Below are 25,453 nucleotides of genomic sequence, written 5' to 3' on the forward strand. Positions count from 1 at the left end.
GTGTTTCCACATGTTAAATGGATGAAACACGTGTTACTGAATGAACAGTGAATCAACCAAATATTACACAGGTACTTCAATAAAAGAATGCATCGGCATCTGAAATGCATTACTATAAGAACAAATGAAAACAGCTGTGTGAAGGTGTAGGTTTTATTAAGTAGGAGTTAACCTAAAAATCTGAGCATATTACTGCACAATGAAAGGTTACACCTGTTTTTTTTTTTCTTCTATTTTTGCATTGCTTTCAACATGCTCTCGCAAGGAAAAAGAATGACTCACAAGATCTGGTTAATCTTCAGGAAGTAAAAGACTTCCCAATGTACTATAAATGGATCACACACACAAAGATATGTGAATAATGCTTTATGCTTGCATGCACATCTGTGAAATTTGAACACAAAGCAGAACTAAAGTGTTGTCTCGACTGAAAGAAACTGTTTACTGTGAGGCCTCACAAAGGTGAATGGAGGATGACGGGGTTATTTATTAAATCTCAGCGTGTAATCACTTTTTTAAAACATCACAAAAGGCAAGAAAGCTGATTGAGACAGGAGACAGATGTTTTAAATTATTTTTCAGCTCTAAATCATGAAGAAATAAAAAACGTTAATTGTTTCCTGAAAAAGACTTTTACAATCTTATGCTCGTAAGTGTGTGTGAATGCGCGGGTATGTCCAGTGATTCACTGACAGCTTTTACAACATTAGCTGTACTGCAGAGTGTGTTTGAAAAGGGTTTGGTCTCAGGTGGGCTGTTTCAGAGGTGCCTGCGTCGTCAGCCAGCACCGCACAGCTGCTGCCGCCATTATTCACAAAGCGCCGGTCCTGTCAGGCCGCTCGTTACCTCCAGCACAATCAAGACAATCTGGAAAAAAAGGAAGCAAATCCAATTCCAGCGCTGATCCTGAACAGGAAGCGAACAGGAAATGATGTGAGTGCGTGTAAAGGTAAACAGCCGCCAGTACGTCACATAAAGGTCAGATTTGTCAGCAACTAAAGCCTTACCGTGGCGACTTAACCCCGACCCCTAACCAACCAGGTGTTTGTTTTGCTCAGGGTTGTTTATTCCGCTCTGGGTGGAAGCAGCACTTAGTCTGCAGCTCCATCCGTTTCTAATAGCAATGGCATCACCATTCGAACAGCATAAAAACATGTTTTCCTCTTGTTGTTTCAGAAACATCTGTTTAAAGCTGGAGCTGTTTTCCTGGAAGTGTTGAAAAGAATATCACTGCGACCAGGAAATTAACTTGGTCCTATATCATCAACTGCATTGACTAATGACTGCTATTTCATGGACACAATGATGATTCATTAGGTGGACAATGAGAAGTGAACAGCGGAACTGATGACCTATTTCCGTAAGAATGAGGTTAAAGAGTAGGTACACAGCTGAAGGTTAAACACACTCAGTCTGTATTTTGGCCTAATAATCACTTGTTAAAGTCTGAAAGTGCCTTCACCAAGACTTCAGTGTTAAGTGTCTTCATTAAATACTGAACTATGTTTTTTGTTGTGTTGCTGGCTTTTATAACTGCTGCAGATTTTCTGGAAATGCTCTAAAGTGAAGCTTCCTTTTAACTTCTTCCAGTCCTATTTTTGTCTTGTTTCAGTAAGTTAATCTTCAAAGTTGAATCTTTGCATGTGCTCTTGGTCCCCTGATGGCTGTGTAAACACAAGCACACTGTATATTTTCTGCTGAACATAAAGAAACAAATTGTAATAAATAGAATCTAGTTATTAAAAAATTCACAAAGAAATTGTGGGCCCTATGTCAATCGGCAGTATTTTAAACACCAAGTGAGCAGATTTAGTAGGTTCAGACTTCAAGATGATTCAGAATTACTTTAATCAATTTGATGGCAGCACTTTGGCAAATACTTAGGCTTTGCTTTTCCAGACTTTGGAGAGTTAACAAAGCATGAAATAGTAGATACAATTGTAGTGCAGCAGAACTGTGAGTGGAATGTAAAATCAGCTCATCTAAATATTGTACCAAAATGAAACAAACAAAAAACCTAACCACAAATATGCTCACAATAAATTTTTTATCCATAGTTTTGGATTAAGGAAATTAGAAAATAACTCCCACAGCTTGTTTGGAATCCTTCTGTTTGGCTCACAACACGAGCATCTACTGAATAAACATCCTTGGGTTTAAGAGTCTGAACTGAAACTGGTTCACCTTTAATTGTTCCTGAGTGTATTTGAGTCTGCAATTAGAGCTACTGAAGTTTAATCTTTGAGTTACCATTCTAGGTGTAAACAACCATGTGATCTTGCTGGGAGGATTTTTTATTTTTTATATTTTACAACATAATGCAGGATTTCAATTCCATTTACATCAGTTCATTAATGCAGCTTCAATTCCCCAAAACAAATTTTAAAAAGCATATTCTTAATGATATGTAGAAATGCATCATCAATTCAATCCATCATGCAATCAGATTCAAAGCTTAGAATTTAATCCTAGTTATAAAATATTTTCCTCTTGAAAAAACATTTTATTTCTTAGGAAGCCCAGCTGACTGCTTTGAGTCAGTGACTTTGCAGCAATTACTCTTTCTGAATAAGTAATTAGTGAAAGCAGAGAGTCAATTGCAATTTGTTGTTGCCAACTCAGCAGTCCCTATACTGAGTAACGATGCCACAGATAGACAGATAGAAGAACAGATCAATAAACGGTACAAAAACTGTTTGTGGTGCATTACTCGGCAGCAAATGTGGTAAAGTTTATAGGAATACATTTGCAAAGCATGTTTGAAAACGAGTATTCCTTCAACAGAAACACCAATTATGGTGAATGTATTGCTCTCCTTTACTCATACTCTGCTGCAATGACAAAATTTGTAAAACCTCCCTCCTGTTTTCTTGAGTCAACTTAAAAGAATCCCAAGAAAAAGTTTTACATTTCAATTTACAGGGCACAGCTGCTGTGCAAGCTCCGATTTAGACCTATTAGCTCTGAACCATTGGGCTGTCTTTATGTGGTGGCGTACAAACACCTTTTTTGTTCAAACATCTTATTTTGTTACTGATTACATCCACTGGAGGAGTCCAAACCCATTGATGCTGATAGAAAACAAGAGACTTTCTTTGAGAATGCTGGAGAGAATCAGTTCTCACACTGAAACGCTGCAGATCGTGCCCTGCTCCATGCAACATGTGTTTTTCATTTAACAGGCACAGCTCTGTTTGTGTTTTTGCTTTTGACCTCATACTGATCAATTCTACTTAAATAATCAGAATTAGGTAGACTGGTTACAGGTTTTTTCCGTCTTCACGTCTGAAAGAGTTGGTGAAGCTTCCTTCATTTACTGACTATAAATGAAGGATGTTTTTTTTTTTTCCAGTGTCCTGGAAAAACAGTCACACCTCTTAATGTTTTCCACATTTTGTGACACTACAACTACAAACCTCAACTGAATTTTGGCAGATGTTCCTGTAACAGACCACCACAAAGCTACTAATTGGTTATGAAATTGGCAAAAATTCTGCATAATTTCAAAGGTGTAATACCACAGGCAAGCATTAATCTGGCCTAGAAAGAAATTGAGATTAAGTTATCAGGAGTCCCTTTCAAAAACATGCAATGTAAAAGTTTAGGTCAGACAAAAGTCCAGACCTAGATCTATGCCAAAACTTGTTTCAAAATGTAAAAATGATGTTGAAAACAAAGAATAGAGACAAATATCAGCATGTAAAGCTGGTTAAAGCATATCCAATAAACCTGCAGGTTTAACTGCAGCAGAAAATTATGAATACATTTCAGATTAGCATATTTTCCATTAGCATGAAAGTCTGAAAACCTGAAGCATTTTTTTCACTTAACAAATCTACAGGACTTGTCAATTTACGAGGCAGCTGTGCACCATACATTGAAAATGTAATCAATCAAATTTAAGAGGATTTTGAAGTTTTACGTTGGCTAGTGTTTTATGCAGTGCATTTTTTGATGTTACTTATTTCTTAAAATAAAGCTCTCCATGGCCATTTAAGCACCTCATAAAGCTATTTGGTAAGGATGTGTTGAAAACAAGTATAATGTGTCAGCCAGAGGCACTTAAGATGTATTTCTCCCGTCTAGTTTTCCACACAACCTAAATGATACAAACAAGGCACAGTTAAATAAATATCCAAGAGACAATATACCATCTTTAAAATGTCAGTTTCTTTCTATAAAACACCACAACCTAATTCAAAGATATAAAACTGGTTCAATGTGATCTTATCACTTGAAACACTAAACAGAATTATTCACAATCTGGAACAAATCAAAGGGTTTTTAGGTTGAGGCCTGCAAAGAGAGTGTTGTCGTTATCCAGATGTGATAAGATGAAAGCTTGTATGCTGGTCTCTATCTTCAAAATGCACAACACCGAGGTGTTAAAAAACACAGCTTACCATGGAATCAGATAGCACCATCTGCTCCAACAAATTCAACATGATCCAAGCAGAACCATCTGGTGGCAAAGGGGGAAGGGAGATAAAGCATTTCACAATCTCCTTGGCTTTCTGCTGGGGTTCGTTGGGGGCCTGTTGCCTGCTGATGGAAAATTAGGAGGGAAAGTTTACAAACGATTGTAGACTATAGATTTCAGGATGCTAATAGACAGCATTCAGATAAATCCTAGGAAAGCGTGTAGAATATGTTTTCATGGACAGATAAAAAACTACAAATAAAATTTTTAAATCCATAACCTTTCAAGCTGGATTCTAGAGATTCCCTGCTGAACTAATCCCTCTGACCGTGAAGCTGTTTTTCTTCACACCTTTGGATTTCAACACCTCAGAGCCTAGAACTGATGCATGTTGCTACCATCTGGGTTGGTCAAATCAGTTTGTTTCTTGGCCTTTGGAGATGCATTACGGTTAGCTAGGACTTTTCCGCTAAGACTTCTTTCCAATTACTCTGCAGACATTTTGTGACTGCTTTGCCCTGCATATGATGAGCTGCCTCACTTTTTGAAGAATAAATGCTGAAAAGACAACAACCTATGTAAAGCTTATGAGTTACTATCTGATATTGCCTTATGATGGTGTGTTTGTTGAAGTGACAAGCTGCCATTGTCGGTCCTGTTCTCAACAGCTGTTATAGCCCAATTAGCCTTCAATCACACGTATGGGCAGACTCAGTGACTGGGTAACGTCTCAGGTCAGCACTGGGCTCATAACTCTCCAATCACTTGCACACATGTCTTCCTGCTGTTTGAAAGTCTTTTGAAGTCGCACACTTGAGATCTGGCATAACTATGACTTGAATCCTTGCACTGAAATATGCGTGCATGGTAATAACCAACATGCGTCAACACATGTCAGGGTTAAATTACCTTTGCAGTCACATAAAGAATAAAATCAGAAACAAATACGGGGTCAGCTTTTGATTTAAAAACAATCAACCTTTAATTGTTTTAAACAGTATACATGTTTGTAGCATGCATGGTAGAAACAGACTTAAATAAAACATAAATACATATTTAATTTTCCTTTTACACCCATTGACCAGCTAACAAAGTTGTTCACAAAGTTCATTTCAATGCAAGTTTTTCTTTTTTTTATATATATAAAAATTATGCATTCAGTTTTAAATGCAGACTTTTCTATGGACTTCTAACTCTGGAAAAGAACACAAGCTTAAAAGTAAAATATCAAAATGAAACTGCTTATTGAACTGTAAAAAAACATTGTTAGATAAAGATGACATGTTTGTTGAATTTCTGTGCTTCATGGAGTCAGCATTAAACACAAGCACTGTTTCAATTTTTTTTTACAATAAAACATTACTTCACTGAATGAGGCAAACTAAAACAAAGAAAATTTAAATTTTTCAACATACAGTTTATACTGTGTTGTAACTGCAGCTGAAGGATTTTGTTTGTCTGAATGCAAAGAAAACTATATTTGTTCATGTCAACAACTGCACAACGTATCAGAGTTAAGTATTGAATTAGTCAAGTTCTGTTTTAAAATAGAAAATTCAGCTTCAACACGTTAAAACATTATTTTAATGGTTACAAATTGAGCAGGTATATCAAAAGAGCCAATGAATACATAAACTTAATTTATTCAATTTCAATTTTTCTTTTTTCTTCATAGTTTAGGAATACACACTTATCAATATTTAGAGCAAGCCTTAAGGTTTTTATGTGCTTTGTTGTGCTCTACATACCAGAATGCAAAGGGTCAGGATAAAGGAATAGTTTTCAGGTAATTCAGAATATAAATGTAATGTAACAAATTTGAGAAGTGTCAAAAAGAGTTGCATTAGATGCTTTCAGTACCTTTTTAAAGAAACCATTTAAAACCTTCCTCTGTTCTTACCGAGCCATTTTTTTTTCTCATTCACCTTGAAAAATCATTCACTCAGTAAAACCACAAAGCTAATCAGTATTATGGGGTTTTTTTCTAATAAAAAAGGAACACAATTAGTACAGCATCTTTTTTCCATTAACATTAATGTGATGTTTGTTATTTTCATGCCATGGAGTTCTTCAGGGTTTTGCACTCGAGCCAAATACTTTTCTGAATTATGATTTTAATATGAAACGTGCATACTTGTAATTAATGTTTTTCATTTGCTAATGAAACTTTTCTTTAAGGGAAGGAAATTTTATAAAATACAATTTACTGCTACAGATTTGAGTGTATGACATTTCCATTACAAATAACTTTTTATAAAATCAAATAGATTTTTTTTCCTTTTCTATCCTTGCTGCTCCACTTTTAACCTATTTTTATTTTATAGTGGTGGATCTGAGCCAATTCCAGTTACTATAAGCACAAAAATCACATTTAAAACAAAAAAATAAAAATACTCAACAGAAAATACATAAAGAATTGTTCAAAAAGTAACATTTTAAAAATAGTATTTACACAATAGAAAGCACAAAAACCTGGACAGTCATGGTTTCTTGTCATGTCTCTGAGGAGCTCCACAGAAAGGTGGGAAACAAATGACCTGACCTCAGAAACCATCATTTTAAGGAAAATGTCCCTTAAAATGTTGTCTGTTGATGGACAAAATTAAACTGTTACTGCATAAAATAGATAAAAAGAAACAATTCTGAAAACAACAATCTAATTAGAAAGAAAAAAATACAATTTTGTTATGATGAAAAGGGTTCGTAAGCATGTGAAATGATCTGCGACTCTTATGCCAAAACCCTTGGTGATGCATAAATAACATTGCCTCATGTGTAATGCAATAAAGCAACAAAACACAATGTAACATCCATCTAAACACTGGAGCCGACTGGCAACAACTGTGTTGTAAGAGCTCCATGCAGCTGGTCACGAAACTCATTTAAAAACCAAAAGAACCGACTCAGGCTTTTCTATCTGCCCCATACTGAATCCACGTCACTGTAGGCCAGCAAAGCCAGGTCCAAAGCTGACGATCGCTTCACAGGAACCAAAGGAGATGCAGAACATCTCTGTGCCAGATGCCGCGGTCTGCTCTGTGGGATCCGGTTTTGGACACACATCCACGACGTTCACACACTTTTTGGACTTCCTGTGTCCTACAGTTTGTTACAGTCTGTAACCAAAACAATTTCCACAGAGAAGTTTTCATCTCTGTGCCGGCAAGTTGGGTCTTTTGATCTTTATCTTGTGTTTAAAGAAAAGTTCAGCCCAAGGCAGGAAGAATGAAACCATTTGTCTTTGATCCGTTGAACCATCAACAGTCGTCTCAGAAAATGTCATCTTTAGATACTTGAGCTTATGCATTCAGTGTTGTAGCTCAGTGAAATTTCAGATAAACTCAGTTTGTGAAGAGTATAGAATATCAAGCATTAAATATAAATGGAACAAAATTCACTTGCGGATTAAATGTATGCTAATGTGAGAATGTGTGCAGGAGAATTTCAGATGTTCTTCCAAATTACAAGGAAAAGCTCAATATCAGCAACACATTAAGTGTCATAAAAGTCATTAAGGATAAATAGCAAACATGAAACAAAGCCCACACTAAGAAAAATCACACTGACATGCACATATCTTATAAATCTCAAGTTCTGCAGTATTAGTTTTCTCGGCATAGAGGGATGTGATAAAATTTGCCACTGTAACATAAAAACAATGATGTGAGTGAAGAAATTCTTGATGACTCTCACTTGAAAAAACATCCTAGGAATATGCTGTAATATACAGTTCAGTATGAAAGTCTCTTCTTACCGTGTGCTAATAACATCTCAGTCTTTACTGACAGACAAGTTCATGTCCTTCACCTATGAACTTTAATAAAATCACTTACTGTCAAACACTCAAATGAATTAATTCATCTTTTTTCTTTGTTTTTAAATGAAAACATTCTACTTATTTTATGGCAAAAACAGACTAATCCACCAGATTTTCATACGACGATTGATTAGGTCAGGCTTTTAATTGGCTCCCAAAACCATCCTGATCCGAATCAAAAACGAAGGATCTTCCTTTATTCTCTTTCATTTCAATCCTTCATTTTCCCTAGCGTTACTCTGGCCGTCCTCTGAGATCTCGTGGCGTCCGGTTGCGTTCTCCGGAGCCTTTACTGCGCGCCTTCCTGGCACTCTCCTGAGCTTGGCGGTATTTCTCCAGCATGCTCTTGTGCTTCCTCCGGAGCTTGTCGTTGCACCACATCCTCTCGCAGTACTCCTCAACGTGAGGCAGGTTAGACGGCCCGATGAGCTGCATGATGTCCTTGAACCACGTGCGCGACTGGCCGATTTGACCCCTGCTGTAAGGCCCCGTGCTGCAAGGCATCCAGGGCCTGTGGTTCCCTGGAGACCGGTCTTTGAATCCGTCAGAGATGCCCGCGATGTCACGGGCAATGAGCTCATCCACCGTGTCTGTCTGGAGGACCTGGAGGGAGATGCGGGCCAGCGTTTGGCTGAAGCTGTGCTCTCGGGAGCGGCAGATGTACACACCTTCGTCCTGACGGAAGAGATGACGAAACAGCAAACCCTGATCCGTTGACATCACACGATCATCCAGCTTCACCTAAATGGGACAGAGAGAAAATAATTGTTTGTGCATGTTTATTGTCATATGAAGAATATTTTCTGCCTAATTTATGTTACATTTGAATTTGAAACTTGATTTAATTTTAAAGAGCCAACGTCTTGCTCTGCCTCTGTAAGGAGGACTATAACATTCTTTGAAAAGTGTTGGTTTAAAGTGAAATGGTGAAGATTGCAGGCAAAGCCCAACACTCTCTATTAATGCAAGCTGAGAAAATGTTTCATCTTTCATTGAATGAGAACAAAAACAAGAACGTTGGCTGCTTCTCTTTCCTCAGAAAAACTTGTAACAACAAGATCTCCAGATATTTTTTTTTCTTGTTTGTTTTCTTCTATTGTCCGTTTTATGTTTTTCAGATAACAAGTGAAACGCTCCCTGCTGCCCCTATATAACTCGCGCTTCCTGTCTCCCACATTTTTACATTCTGCCGTTCTGTTTCTCTAGCAGTAACCTGTTGCCAACCCAAACATGCAGTCTTGTCAGCTAGTGGCAGCTAAATGTTTATTTGCAGGGAAATGGAGAGGGGTAGTAATGGCTTAATACTTGAATGCGAGACATTCACTTGAGCTCAGAGGAGCAGAACCTCAAACGGACAAAAGGTTTCTGTGGGTGTGCTTCCACCCAGCAACATTATTTTCTAAATACAGCTTTAGAAGACTTTACAGCTTTGTGTTTAAGTCACAGTGGCCAGCAGAGACATTTAAGTGAGACTTGATCCATCTGCAGCATGTGGCTGTGGGGGCCAGAGGAGAATTCACTGTTTATCCAAGCGACGAGGCGATTGAGCATTTTGCTTTGAAATATAACTGCTTAATTTGAACCACATGTCAAATGTGCTAGCCACATGACTAATCTCACTTTTACAGGCAGTTGTTCAAACCACACAAAGGTTTCACCCCGCTCAAACAGTTTTCCTCTTCGCCACCATCGCACGTGCGTTTCATTTTGACACCTTTAACGTGTGTTTTTAGCCGGCTTGTTTATGCAGATCGTCGTACCTCTTCCTTGCGGTCGTCTCGTTGGACAAGCCAGGTGATGGAAGCTTGCGGCGAGCGAGGAACACACTCTAGGAAGGTGCTGTTTTTCTCCGTCCCATACACAACTTTGTCCTCAGTCACGTCCAAGTCTTCTCAAAAAAGAAAAAAATAGAGTTAGAGAAAACTTAGACTGTTAACTAAACTGACTAAACTAACTAAATTAAATGATTTTGAGACCAATCATATACACAATTTTTTAAATACTTAACTAAGAAAATCATTTAAGTACATGTATATGAAGTCATTTTATTTTGTAAGCATCAAATTTAAGTCAAAAAAGGGACAAAATGGTAACGAGTGGTTATGAAAACGAAACAGCTGCAGGAATTTTGAAAGGGATGAATTCACACTAAGCCACTATAAAATCTCTCCTTTCACACTTTGACAAAAGTCCTCAGCAAAGACAACTTGTCCTCTAAGGTTCACTGAAAGGCTTAGAAAGAGGCGTCTTTCATCGCTCCACACTCAGGTGTGCGAACAAATACAGACATGTCTCTTTTGGCTAATTCGTAAAGCACTATTATGTCTTCCCATCTGTTTTGAACCCTCTTATTGTCAAAATTATAAACATTGCCCTAGAACATATTTTTCTTTTATTATTTTTTGGCTGTTGAAGGATTTAAAAAGTGGAATGAGTCATTCTGGCTCTTTCATCCCTTTCAATAATTATTAGTTGTTACATAAAGTAACAATATGTTTGACTTGGTTCAGTCTTTAACTGTAAGTTGTTTCTCTCCACCTTTTCAGCTACAAATGTTTGCTGAGATGCTTACAGCTTGATTTATTTTTTTACAAAGAAGCAGGGAACACCAGCACCATCAAACTGTCACCAAAATACATTCAAGATCTGTGGTTGTGACATCAGGTCTTATGACTTTGTGTCCGATTTGCATCACAAAACCAGAAAAAACAGCTTCTATGCATCTCAAATCTGGAACAAACAGCTGAAACACTGAGTTTTTTTAAATAAAGGCAAAAAACCTGCATCTTTAAAGAAGCCTTTAATTAGTAGTTAGTCAAACATTGTCTGATTTATCTTGTAAAGCACTTTAAACTGTCTTGTTGTTGAAAAAGTACCATGACTGAATGCTGTCAGCAAGACTCTAAATGTCACTCAGTTTTGAGGGTGTAATCTAGTATGTTTTGAGGTGTAGAGGGGTGCAAGGAAGGATATGGGTGGATGCAGACATTACAGTCACATAAAAGTCTAACATTTGCATAGATGGATATGAATTTATTTTGCAGTTTAATTTGTTTTCCAGAGCACAGGAAGATTAATGCAGCATCTTCTCTGCAACCTTTCGTATAAGAACTACATTAATCAAAGCGCTGTCATGATTAATGGTTGGAATACTCCTGTTAGGTATGAGTGGTTTTTCCTCAAATTTCTGTTTACGCAAGTTAAATAACACTTTCTCAAAGACTTCCAAGTTTATCCTGAGATATGTGGGCTACATAAAACAGTCTGTGGTCTTATTTTTACAAGCAAGTAAACAGTTTAGATTGTGGCACAGCAACACTGAAGAGATACGAGTCTGTTTAAAACTACCTAAGCAACACATGGATTGATTGCCTTACATGTGGCTTTGTGTAGAAACTATCTTTGTATAATCAAGACCTTAATTACCCACATTACAATTATCATAAAATTATCTACCATTTTCAATTCAGCTTGTTTCATTAAACAATTAAACAATTATTAAACCTGAGGAGATTTTAAATTATATTATTAAAAACATGAAATTTGTATCTGGTATTTCTCCAATTTAAAAAAAATATAAATATTTCAAGCCTTCTCAATAATCAGAAGAAATATATTTAATGGCTTTACAGCTTTCAAATTGTTCTTAAATTTGTGAACCAGCTTTGTGAAAGTTTCCACTGATATTTTACAATTTATCTTCAATGTGCTCTGATCCTCTAAGGCTGAAGTGCCTGCAGTCATTCAGTCCTGCTTCTCTCTCCATAGATTCTCTGACAGATTCAATCTGGAAGTGTTGCTGGGCTATTTTACAAGTTTTGTTTCGATAAAACCAGGAGAAACACAATGGGCTTTTAAAAGATTATTTATAAATAAATCATTTTTGGTTTGAACTGTATCTGTGTCCAATAACAAAAGCAATTGAAATCCACAAAGAAGAGGAATGCACACTTACCGCTACTGTTCTGGTCCACACACTGCAGCACCGCGTTTCCATGTTTGACGTCTTGCCTGCGGAAGCGACGTTTGCTGTTTGGAACGAATCGTGCACACGAGGATCCATCCCATGCACAGTAAGGATCTCTGGCAAGGCAGCACTCAGCACAGGCTTTCCCATACGTCTCGCAGCGATGCAGCTTCACCTGCGCCACGCCTGCTGCAGAGCCCACATACAAGGCTTGCTGTGTGGAGGCGAGAGAAAAAGAATGAAGGGAAACACAATATGAGAATAGTTTCCAGAAGCTGACAGAGGTAAGAAATTAGAGTACCGACTCACCCTTTTCACAGATATGTCCAGTGAAGTGATTGGGACTGGTACCTGAAAAAAAAATATTGACGTGCAATGAAATTTGGTGGAAACAAAAGAATGATGGTGTAAGCATTTGAAACATTTCATGAAGGGCTGGTTCCGTCTCCTATTTAAGACTTAACATAACTTAACATAAACCTTGAGAAATCTGGATATTTTTTTAATACAAAGCAAAGTGAGGTGCACACTATCTAAATGTTTAGTTGTAGAAGTAAAACTTACTTTAAACACCTGCAGCTCCTCCAGTGTGACCTCCTCCGCCTCCAGACTGTTTCCACTATGTAGGGAAATTACCTTCAAAACGGTTCCAACATCTTCAAGAAGAACAGAAATACATTAATGTTCATACTGCAGGCAACAGAGCCCTGAATCCAAGAGTTTTACCCCATATATGGCCAATATCAGACTGTTTTAAACAGATTAGTTTCACTTACATATCTGACACATATCGAACATAGAAACAGTTTTTCCCATTTAGTTAGCCTCGTTGGAGATAGAAATAATTTCACTTAGAAACTTTTGAATTGATTTGCCCATGTTGACAGTGTAGCATTGATTGTTATTGAACAAGTGAAATCTGATGTCTGAAAACCAAACATGCAATAAATAACCATATGTAAGTTGTGCATTTTGAAAAAGGCATTAGGCCTCTTGAGCCTACCTGTACCAATAAACATGACATCATATTGCCCGTCTTCTGCCTCCACTCTGTCAACCACAATTTGTTTCAGCTTGTAAGGAATGTTGGCCTTCACCAGCACAGGCTGCCGAAGTGCTGGGAGCACCGGGCGCCACATCAGAGGGTGGCTGCGGGCGAACTGCAGCACAGAGTCAGGGAAGTCCTTTGTGCTGCCAAACTCTTTGCCGGGCTGGTTGGTGATTTTACTTGGGCACTGGCAAGACCAGAAGAAGGGTGATAAACAGATGATGAGCAAGAAGAAGATAAAAGTGTTTATGTTGTTCAGCTTTTACTGGGTAACACATGCTAAACATGCTGCAAGTGAGAAAGAAATGGACATGTTAAAGCAAAACCAACAGATGGAAGAGATTACCATGCTCTACTCTAATTTCAAATTCCCACCATTTTACACCACCCTGTAAGTGTTTTCCAAACAACCTGTAGCCTAATTATGGTCTTAAATTCGACTCAAAGAACCCTCATTAGGAGTTTTATTTTAGTAAAAAACTGGATAAAAGTTCATGACCACTATTATGGGTTTGTAGAAGCTCCAGCTTATGCCACTGTAGGGATAGGAAATCTAATGAACAAAGTATTTGGCAAAGATACTGTATCACAAAAACAATCAGGAAGGCTGAAAACGGTCCAAAAGCGAGCTTTTACGCAACTATTGGAGTTCTAGGTTTGCTCATAATGCAGTTCTGGATTTCTGATGGGACCGGCCAAAGCCTTTGTCATGCACAGCTACATTTTCATTAATCTTCCAGACAACTGGTTTGCATTATCCTTAGAGTAAAGGGTAATAATACTGGAATCCTGGCAGATAGCTGGCTATATTTATTCTGCAGGTGACAAAAGTCATCAAAAGTGATGCCTCATTTGTCTTTTCTAAAATTTCCATAATTTCACTCATTCAAGGAGTGCTACCTTTCCAAAAGCATTATACTTCCCCACATTATTTTGTGTCAAGTTTTACAGTCATTTCAATGACTTGGTTTATTGTCATAGTCGTTAGTAAATTTCACATTAGAATGTGTTGGATGTAAAAGGACATGAGGAATCCTGCGACCTGGCTCCCAAAGACATGTTGTACACCTGAAAATGCATCATGTCAACATGCAAGAAAAAAATGACTGATTACTGGTCATGTAAACACATCTGAGAAAGGATCTCTATAAGCTGCTTGGAGTTCAGGTCACTAAGCAGGCATAACGGTGGTGGTTTGTCTCACCAAAAATAATAGCTGAGGTTATTCTTTGGTACACATCTGACCCAAAGAGAAAAAATAGAATAAGAAAATTGCACTCACTATTTTTAAATGTGCATTTCCCAGCTTAAAATTTACTCCAGCACAAGTCTGCTTTACAATATTTTGTCTTGTGGGTGACATCTGGACAAATGAGAGTGAGTCTGGTGTGTTGGAAATTTGGTTTATATGTCAGAAGTAATACTTTCTGAATCCAAATCCCTAAAAGTGCCAGCCTGGGAGTATAGTTGATTTTAAATAAATCCTTAAATGTGATTTTTTTTTTTTTTTTTTTTTTTTGTGAGGAATTGATTTCCAGGTGAAGTGAATCACCCATCAAACCTTGCAGCTCTACATAGATTCAGGTCACTACAATGAAGGACTTTGGGGGGAGCAGATGACAGTTAAGATGTTTCTACATATAAAGCTCTAGCAGGTGTGCAGTAAAATATATCCCAGCATATTGTCAACTAAAGGATAAGCTCTGACAAATTTAAACAATGTGCTATAAGCTAAAAAGCAGATGTAAATATTTCGGGAGGAAAAACTGCACTGGAATTTACATTTTCAGAAGGGGCATAAAATGTATCTTCTACTTTTCATAAGCCTCAGAGATAAGAGGTGCACATTTTTCAAAGTTTTAGTAAGATAAAATACTAACTCAGGCATGCGTAATTGTTCTCTAGGTTCAGATTTTTAAGACTGATTTAAAATGTTAGATAAATATTTGAAATCCAGGTTTCAAAAATGTCAAACCTTGGATACGAATCCACAAATCTCTTTCTACCTCTTACACCTCCTCACTATTTTACTATGATTTATTGTTTTTTTTTTCTTCCAATATCTTCCTTCGAGATTTTCCTCTTTGTTTGATGCCAAGACATTCCTGTTAATCAGGGAGTCGGCGAAGAAACACTAGAGGTGTGTCACATTATTCATCTTCTTCCTCCATGCTCTCTCATTCACTCAGGTAATGAAGCAGAATAGCCCATGCAGCAGCGTTTTACGTATGCATGCCCTGCGAACATCCCTGTGTGTTTGCGTATGAAACAAGGCTGAGTTACAGCTTGTGGTTGAGAGCTCCACTCAGAGTCAGGATGTAATCCAGGATAGGGGGTCTGTGCCGTGTACAGTCACAACTTACAGTAGTTTACTTTACCGATATGGAAACTTTCCACACCTCATTTATAATGTTTTTTATACCCCTTTCTATCCCATAATATTTTTCTTCCTTAGTTTTTGTGCGTACTGTGTACCTAATAAACTATTCCTAGAGTTTTAGGCTACTTACTCTGAACTGAAAAACAGCTTTGTGTAACTTGCACACGACTGTAGATTCATCAAAATCTGTCAGCATTTAGTTGCACCAGTGGTGGTGAAGCTTAAAGTGGATATTTGAACAGGCAGGCTACCTGAACCAACGTGGATTTGTTTAACATTCGACGAGGAAAAACTGGAGTAGATTATTTAACTATTCATGACTCTGAATGATTTGTTTTTATCCAGTTTAAGATACAAAGATTGCATTCAAAACCCCTAATCTCAGAGTTTAGAAGCCAAATGTAGTGAAATTGTCAGTTTTAGAAAATTTTGAGCATGTGCGTATTTATCTGTGAACTTACTGTCAGTAGTTAAGAAAAAACAGTCGATGATTGACTAAAATGTTTGTTGTGCTATAGCAGATGAAAGTTATAAATAATTGAATATTAAAAATGCCTTAATTTCAGAAATTCAGATTTTTAATCTGAGTGTGTAATAAAACTGCAAAACAGCCGAAACACTAAGTGTCTTTAAATCTAGACTAAAACCAGCATGTTAAGAGTTGCTTTTGAATTGTAATTAATGAAATATTAATCAACAATATCTGATGTGTAACAGCAAAATGTTATGTTTTAATTGCTGACTGTGTGTTACAGGACTTCTTAATTTTGTGACGTAAAGCATTTTGAAATGCCTTGTTGCTGAAGTGTGCCTAAGAAATAAAATTTTATTTGATTTTAATGTTTGTTTAATGAGGCAAACATTAAAATTGAGAGTAGAAAAATATTTTTATACTCAATTTTCCTTTTTCCATAATTAGTGACACAAATGTCAAACCCCAGACTCTCCAACTCTACGCAGTAACCCTGTTCATCTCTCATAGTGTTACATCTATTGAGAGCTGACTCTATCTTGCATTGGAAACTAATAAGGCTGCCACAATAATGCAGTAAAATGTTTAACAAATTAGAAAACCACAGGACAAGCTCTTCTGTATAAAACTTAATGCATTAATATGCACAAATGCTTGTCCAATGCAATCAATGTTCCATGCATAAACATCCTTTAAACCTGAAACTTGGAATGGCTTTGACAAGCTTTTAACTGAGATTTATGGGCAGTGAGGTGGTTTCAGTTTTTTGGATCACTGCTTTGCTTTAAAATGAGCCCCAACTTTCCTCTTGATTATCAAACAAAACATCACAGTGTTTATAGTGATTGAACTGAGCAGTTCCTCACCAATTTAAATCCTCACCTTTGTACATGCAGTTTACAAACATAAATCTTTAAACATTTAGATTACTGAAATTATCAAAGTAAATATAAAAGCATGTCATCTGGATGAAGAGATATGCTGCACCCTAATGTTGTAAAATGCTTTACACTTTAAATCTGTCGACTGTTGTATAGATGTGTTTTAGTTAGGACTGTAAATACTTGAAAAAGTAAGGTTTACTAAATATGAGCAAATCTTGAATTACAAGAAATATGGCTGGTGATCTATCACTTACAACTCCTGGTCTTGGATAAGGCATCCTGCCTTCATAGGGGCCCCACTGATAGTTAGGGCCCTCTTTGTGAGCAAAGGGCCCATTGAAAGCTTCTCTGATGTCGGCCATATGGTAAATACATACAGCAAAACCCTGGAAAACATTACTGTAGAGAAAAAATAACAATTACATATATTATTTGTATCATGTGTGATAACACTCTAACGTCAAATGTACACCAGTTTATAATGGTAAGCTGATAAACCAACAAATATATGGGAAATATAGAGTCTGACATAATGGAAGGAGAAATCAAACCTATAAACAGCTGAACTTAAGTCATGGCAGTCATACTTATTTAAGATGTTCAAAATGATCTACAACTTATTCTGGGCAGAGTTAGTGACTCTTACAATAAATCATTCCTAGCAGTTTTTCCCAGCTCCAGTTCTCAAAGGGAGGTATCCTGCAGAGCTCAGATGTGTCTAGTAGAGGACACTGCTTCCCCAGCATGTCGCCTCGCGCTGCAGAGGCTTGTTAATGGCCCGTTTATTTAACTCCGTTGTGCTGAATCAGGGCAACGTCAAAGACATGCAGGGCAGCGCAAAATGAGGACTGACTTTGGTCACCACTGAGTTAAGAGTCACAATCAGGGTAAAACAATGTTTAGTTTTCATCCACACTATCTGAGTGACCTGATGTCATTCAGTGGATGATAAAAACACATTTTGCTGCAAATGTGTTTACCTGATAGTGCTGAAAATGGCATAGATGTCCGGGTTTCTCTCATCCTTGGTCCGCACCAGGAAAACATCCTCTGGTTCAAGTTAGAAAAGAAAATACGTGTGATGTGAGTTTGATAAGGCATCACCACTAAATATTTAGCTTGTTAAGAAAGTTGTGGGGCAAATGAAGGTTCGAATCAAAGTTTCCAAATGTGTCAATGGAACTTTTGGTGCCTCTTATTTGTCTGTGCTTTCTTCTCACCAAGCTGGTTGAAGTGTGTGTCGATGCCATGAGGTCCAGGAACAGAACAGACCAGCCTGGCTTTTATGAATGTGCTCCACTTATTGACTAGAACTCGTTGTCCTCCAACATCGTTCTGGTGGAAAATGCAGACAAACAACCAAATAAACACAGCTGGGCATTTATTTCCAAACAGACATTATTCATGCTTTTGGTTTTAATTAAAGACCAACGTCTTAGATTAAAGAATGACACATGTGGATGCCGTCTATAATTTCAGGGTTCCTCATAGAGGCATGCAAGGTTGGGTTTCATTGGCATTAGAGCCCCAATTTCAAAGATAGAGATCCTGGTCAATCTCATGCACATGGTTTGATTAATGAGATCTTATAAAATGTCAAATAAATTATGTGTCCTCAAATCAACCAAAGGACATTTTCACAGATAAGCATTGGAATGGAGGGAAAATAATCCAGAAATGAACAGTTTCCAGATTACAAGCCGCTACTTTTTTCCACATTCGTTGAATACTGGGACTTAAACAATGATCAATTTTCACCCACCGGTTTTCTAAAAGCTGGAGTGTGTGATGAAGAGGACAGGTCAAGCTCAAGTGCAACATTGTCTCGAGACGAAAGAGACATCGACACCAACAACAAAAGACAGACTGATGAATCGTGTGATGAAATAATTCTGAGGCTCTTCAATTCGGACTCAGAAAATGACGAAATTAGTGGTTGTGTGGCCTTATCTTAAAAAGGATTGCGTATCTGGTAACAGATTAAACTTTATAAAGCTTAAGTTAATTTACTGTGTCATATTACCAAAAAACAAAAAATTACAAAAGGAAAGAGAAAGAGATACAGAGATAAACGTTTTCAAAAGGAAGTTAAAAGTATGATTTTATGAATATATTTTTTAAAATATTTTTCTTCTGACACAATATACCGCTTTTCAGCCGTGCAGCTGTGTGCGTAAGTGAATAAAAAAAATATGCCGATATGTATATTTTTTATGCTGACTTCTCAAGGCACATATGGTTTTGTAAGACAAATCAATGCATGAAAGAATGTTGCAGGACTTGGAATGCGTTTCGAGTCTCTGGTTGGGAAATTTGACAGCTGCATGTAGTTTGGGAGAAGAAAACATTTATCTTAGTCTGAATATAATGACACTTTCACACTCCTGTAGGGAAATGTAAATACTTTAGGATAAATTTGTCCTTTCAACACAAAAGTTTCCAAGTGTCATAATAAAAGGACTTAAGTATTAAGCACATTATCCCCTGTCCTGTAACGTTATTTGTGACGTAAATAGCATGGTCGGGTATTTAGATCTAATCTGTTGAGGTTTTCATTGGTAAATCCCAGAAGGACTTAACTGCTGGAAGAGAAAGTAAACTCACAGCAAAGCTCCTCTAAAGCTGAGAGCTGGAAACATAATCATTTACTGTCTAAAAAATAAGTAGCGATTATGATATCTCACCACACAAACTCGTCCAACTCGCGTATGGATGGCCTCCTCCTTGTCCCCTCCCTCTGAGGCCTTCTCAGTGAAAAAGAAATACACTTTATCATCGTCCCTGTCATCGTTATCCGGGATGAGGTGGGCAGCGATGAACCGAGGGTCTGGAAGGAGTAAACGGGAGGTTGAAAAAAAGTCACAACCTAAAAGGAGAACCCTAATTTTAAATAGACTTTTTGACTTTCTATTGACATCCACCACCACTTTATGGGGGAAAAACCCCACAAATTTAGCCGCTTTCAGTATTAGAGACACATTTCACTTGTCTTAATCCTAGATCATACCATTTGTGCAAGCATTCATAATAAATAAGTGACATTTTTACCATGAAGAAGCTTCTGGTCAGTCTCTGTTCTCATGGTGGTGCGACCTCCCATGCTCCTGAAGATCACAGAGTCTCTTCCAAGAAAATCTGCAGTCAGTCCTGTGTATAACTCTCCACCTGCAGGCAGGCAGAGTCAGAGGTGGAGAGAAAAAGAAAAACATTTAAACAGCCTATTTAATTTCTTTGTGCCTGAAAACTAAAATAATAGTTTGATATGAATCACAGCATGGATGACAGGAAGATTGTGCCCGGTGCACAGACCGTCACAGAAAGTTTTGAGCTCTGACAAATAGACATGTCTGATACAGGACATATTTTCTCAGAGTCAAACACAACATATTTCCTTCAAGTGAAAACCCAAATGTAAAGTAAACATGGGTGAGGTGCTTGAAAGTAAACGACAAAGAAAAAGACATGGATCATGTGGAAAAACTTAGACTTGCATTTTTGAATGCATTCCTGGCCAATAAAAAGTGGGTTATTGAGGTTACAGTCACTTGAAGAAACATACAGCTGCAGATCTTTGCACATCAGAGTGACAATGCAGGTCAGAATAGTAGCAGAAATTACAAAGGCAACATCACAAACATTTTACGATTGCATATTTTAGTCCATCTTCTACTGCAGTGAAATTAAGGCACACTGGATTCATGACAGAGAAACTTCACAGTACTGTTGTAGACATTGTTTTATGAATTAATGTTGTAGTTTTCTCAGGACCATCATCACTGTTCAGCAGCTTTAAGCTGTAATCTGTGGCCTTGTTCTCACTTTTTTTCCCCTGTCACAGCTGTTCTCATGTTCCTCGATTTCTGACACTGAGATTAATATAATACAACAAGCCTGAACACAATTGAGTGAAAATATGAGAGCAATTATTTGAGCAAGTCTGTGTACAACTCTGTCTCTGACCTGTGAACATAAACACATTAAACAATTATGTCATTAGCAAATCTTCTGCCTAAACTGTAAAAAAAAAAAAAAATAGAAAGAAAATCACTTTTTAGATCATGAATTGTCATCACTGAGTTTTTCTCAAGAACTCCATGAGTTCTGAAATCTCAGCTGTTGTTTTTCTCCCCCTGGATAATGTTGAAACTGAATCTGGCCCACAGATTGCTTTTGTAAAACATGGTGAAGAAAAAAAAAACATTTATTTTCTTTGGCAGTACTAATGCTATTAGAAACACACCCATTCTTCTTAAAATCGCAGAGACAAATACAGTGTCTCTGTACAGCTTTGTTATCTCATGAGGAAATATATAAAGATAGACAAACTAATTAGTGCTGACCATACCACATTGCTTTTTTTTTGGAGAAAGGATCAAGAAAAGCATCAGCTGAAAGCTGATACAAAAGAGTTAGACAGTTTTAAAAAAGATCAGATAAAGATAAATTGTTGAAAGAGTTGTACTTTTGAAGCAATGCAAGCAATTTTAGTCATTAGTGGCACTGATTGCAATTGTTGAAAATCTTAAAGAAATCAATTTTCCAAGATAAAAAAAATGGAGCAAGAAATAAATCTTATTGAACAAAACTTTGCTAGGAGGCCCAAAAAAAATAAGTGAATTCACTGCGTCAGTTTTTTAGTCTTTCAATGAGTAATCTGAACACATCACGGTCTTCACATTATCAAATGACTCTGACTATATGGACCGCTCTAACTCGCTCTCTATTTCTGCAGTGAACTTGAACATTTGTGTGCCCATGTGGCCACTATATATGATAGCTGGGGTCCACACTGCCAAATATTTGGCTCAGGTTTTAACATTTTCCTGCCAAACACAAAGCATTGCTGGATGATTTCTGATGCTGGAATCACCCAGCTGTGCAGATGTATGCACACACACACATGCACACACGCACTATGCAGGCCTCCACCCTAAAACGATCCCAGGATCATCTGTCACTGGTATAAATCAATGTTCCTTCACAAGGTGCAATAAATACTTAATGACATTTCATGAGAAACACCCAAAATTGTTTATTCTAGTGGGGACAGTTTCAAAATGTGTACATTTCACCACATGTTGAAATCAAGAAAGGTTTGCTTTTAATAAGCTTTTGTCTTATTGGTATGACAAGAACCAACATACAATATGGGTTTATTGTAGGTGTACAATACGGTCATAAGTACAAATCTGTTACCTGTACGTTCTAGCAGGTAGAAGTCTAAAGATGTGACAAATGCAGGGCATAATGGTGCTTGTACTTGGAAGTTGCATTTTCTGGTTTCCAACACAGGAAAATCTAACATGATGCCTACTAAAGTCAAAAAGATGGCACTCCAGAGTCATCCCGAGTTCAGTATGCAGCAAATTAAAAACCTAGAGGTGCTGCAGGATGGTAGACATCAACTATTAGCCTGACCACTCACATTAAGCTTACCTATAGTTTTTAAGTCTAAATGATTTAATCTGCAATAGTTTCAGCTGTTCATTAGCAAGATAAAGTGTGAAGGTTTGCAAACAAACAGGCTGAAATGAGTGGATCTTAAATAACACCACAGATCTTTAGTTCAGGTGATTTTGACAGGTGACATCTTCTGTCACAATACTTAAACACTATTCCAGCAGCATATTCTGCTGTTTGGATGCCATTCAAGTAGCACATTTAATTTCCTTTCGAGATCAATAAAGTAGTTTTGAGTTGAATTTGAATTTAGTGGTTGCTGCAACGGAAAACGTATCAATGTCACATGTCTAAATCCTGAAACCCTTTTTACCTTCCAACAGCTCCATCCATCATGAAAATGATGTGAATGAGAACAGAGCCAAACTAAAGTAGAGTCAGCTTGAGTAAAGAGAACAGGCAGAGATCATCAGGTCAGGCCCAGATTGCTGACCAATTATATCATCATTTGTCTGTGACTAAAGACTGCCTTTTAGAGTACTGTAAACTTAGTTCAGGCTGTTTATGTACTGAAATATGAACAAAAGTTATTTATTTATAATGGGGTGGACTGAACTCACAGTCACAGTTTGCATCTCATAAACCAGAATCAGATATTACACCCCATATGGTTCGCATACACAATTAACATTCTGCTATTAGTTCCATAAACAAAATAATAAAGTGATAAACACATTTGGAAAATGAACTGTGACATACCGCTAAAGGTGCTTGTAAACGGAAAGCTGGGGTCATGTGGAACCTTTCCTCGTCCACTCTCCACATTCAGTGGGTTCATGGTGAACACGTGCTGGGGAAGAAAAGGCACAGTTACAAGTGTGTAAATTAAGTCCAGCAGGTGGGCCCCGAGGAGGACTCTATCAAGCTGATATTTATCACAGCTCCAGAAACGCATGAGAAATACAGATTTACTTCATATGATTCAGGTTACAGAGCTGAAATATTAACTGAGTCATATATTCCTCACCAGCTCCTCCAAGTGGAAAATGTTTTTATTGACCGTCTACAAACAAGGTCAGCCCGTTGCACCACCTGAAACTGATTATCTTGTTAAGCAAAAGTTCAGCAGGTACAGCCTCAAAGCAGACAGAACGTGTTCTTTTTTAAAGACGTTACTGTAATTTTATTGCGGGGGAGGAGAGATTCTTCAGCTTTGTCTCAACATTCAGACTAGTCCAACTGGGACGTTTTGGAGTTTCACACAGCTTTTCACGTTTACTCGTCCTTTCATCGAACCTTCGCCTGTCTGAGAACGAAGGAGCCGTCTGAGATAAGAGGAAATTTAGGATTAGCAGAGCTGCCAGAGTTCAGATAAATTTCCCACTCGGTTCCCAGTGCAGATCTGTCCTGGGAGACCTGGCTGCAGAGGAGCCAGCTGGGTAATAAAAGAAAATACTGCTATCAAATGAAATCTGCTGTTAAATTTTGGACTTTATCAACAGTAAAAAATTTATTGAAAGTTGCCGATTTCATTGTTACACTTGAAAGGCTATGACGCTGGTCTAATGTGTTCTTGTAGACCAAAAACCAAACAATAAGGCATTATCAACACTTTCTGCTTTGCTATGCTAGCAAAGTAACTAATTATTTTTTGTTTAAATATCCCACTGGAAAATATTTTCTTGGTAATCATCTAGAATAGTTTTCAACAAGCATAGAATTTACATTTATAAATAAAAGACACATTTTAAATCTGGCCTTTCAAAATGCGCAGAAGGAAAATGAACCGCTAAGAGTAAATGAACTCTGGGTGAGATCCTAAAATTGAGCAGATTGACAACATTTCTTTAGAAATAATAAAAGCAGTCCACCAAAAACGGTTCACATTGCCACAAAAACAGACCTTAACAGCTGGTAGTTTAGCACTTATTTCTTGTTACAGCACAAGCCAAATAAGCGTAAGGCTGACTACCTGTTCCGTAAAAGTATTTAACACAATTCAGCCCAGATCATGAAAAAAGTTTATTGAGTCCACTCTAATTAACTCATGTTCCTTACTTCACATACCAAATACATTAGCACTAACATTTGGTTAGGGCCGTCACCAGAAGACATTAACATGGTTCTGGAACAATAGAGACTGGCACAAAAGGCAGATCTCACTTAAATTCATTAGTTTTACAGGCAAAAAGCAATTTTAAACTGTAGACCATGCATTTCCACACGGATGTTAAGGTGTCCAAGCATGAACAATCCGCTTATTTGTGTCAAGTTGAACAATTTGAAGGGACCCCACCCTTATTATTTTCTGCCCATTTTGTGTGCGTCATCAGCACGATACTATCACCACAATATTTGACAGTTGTCTTAAGTTTGAAGTTTGTCTTGTCATTGTGGCCACTTAGCTCAATGTTTATATTGTCTGATCAGAAAAGGTGTCTCTTCCAGGTGGGCAGCTACAAATGTCAGTCATGCTTGAAAGTCTGTGGAAAGGGCGATCTTTCTCTCTTTATGGGAAATGTTTTTCAGTCACATGTGGATTGTGACGCTGGTGTTTCACCACGAGAAGCTTGGCAGCAGCAACATTTTGATCATTCCTGGGTTTTTTTAAGGAACATTCTTTATTTTCTCTTGCAGTTAAGTCAAATGTTTAAAACTTTGCTCCAACTGGGTTTTCAAACAAGGCACTGATCCCAAACAAACATTAAAACTTATTAATAAAAACAGAACAAAGACCTGGGGATAGTTGGTTCTTTTTTTAAATTATTTATCATTCTGTTTTTTCTGCTTATATATCTACATGGTTAAAACATTTTATTCTAGTACTCCAAATAAATTCAGATGCAACACTTTGTGAAAATACCCCTCCTGTTTCACCTCACATGCAAAACCTCAACAGGGTTTTTAATTTCAAAGCTGTAACTCATGTTGCCCACTGCAGTGAATTATGTGGCACAAAGCTCAGCAAATCAGTGCAGGATGAAAGGAGGAGGAAGGGAAACCTCAATAAATACATCCACAACAGGGCCAGGTGCAAAATCCAATGTGTTCGTGTCAGTCCGGCT

General features: G+C 37.4%; 1 protein-coding gene across 1 annotated transcript in view; it reads right to left on the bottom strand.

Annotated features, from left to right (window-relative positions):
• Window positions 1-5,372: 5,372 nt before the first annotated feature.
• sema3bl (sema domain, immunoglobulin domain (Ig), short basic domain, secreted, (semaphorin) 3bl) overlaps window positions 5,373-25,453 on the bottom strand; it is a 60,644-nt gene continuing 40,563 nt past the window's right edge. The window contains exons 5-16 of the mRNA XM_055048722.1: window positions 23,148-23,238; window positions 20,037-20,153; window positions 19,673-19,815; window positions 18,209-18,323; window positions 17,969-18,038; window positions 17,243-17,387; window positions 13,208-13,439; window positions 12,769-12,860; window positions 12,514-12,555; window positions 12,193-12,418; window positions 9,998-10,125; window positions 5,373-8,978 (exon numbers count right to left, since the gene is read on the bottom strand). Of these exons, the coding sequence (XP_054904697.1) occupies window positions 8,472-8,978; window positions 9,998-10,125; window positions 12,193-12,418; window positions 12,514-12,555; window positions 12,769-12,860; window positions 13,208-13,439; window positions 17,243-17,387; window positions 17,969-18,038; window positions 18,209-18,323; window positions 19,673-19,815; window positions 20,037-20,153; window positions 23,148-23,238 (1,908 nt within the window). The 3' untranslated portion in view covers window positions 5,373-8,471. The remainder of the gene's footprint in view (window positions 8,979-9,997; window positions 10,126-12,192; window positions 12,419-12,513; window positions 12,556-12,768; window positions 12,861-13,207; window positions 13,440-17,242; window positions 17,388-17,968; window positions 18,039-18,208; window positions 18,324-19,672; window positions 19,816-20,036; window positions 20,154-23,147; window positions 23,239-25,453) is intronic.

The sequence above is a fragment of the Poeciliopsis prolifica genome, unplaced genomic scaffold (assembly GCF_027474105.1).
Source record: "Poeciliopsis prolifica strain line A6 unplaced genomic scaffold, Auburn_PproV2 SCAFFOLD027, whole genome shotgun sequence".
Lineage (NCBI taxonomy): Eukaryota > Metazoa > Chordata > Actinopteri > Cyprinodontiformes > Poeciliidae > Poeciliopsis > Poeciliopsis prolifica.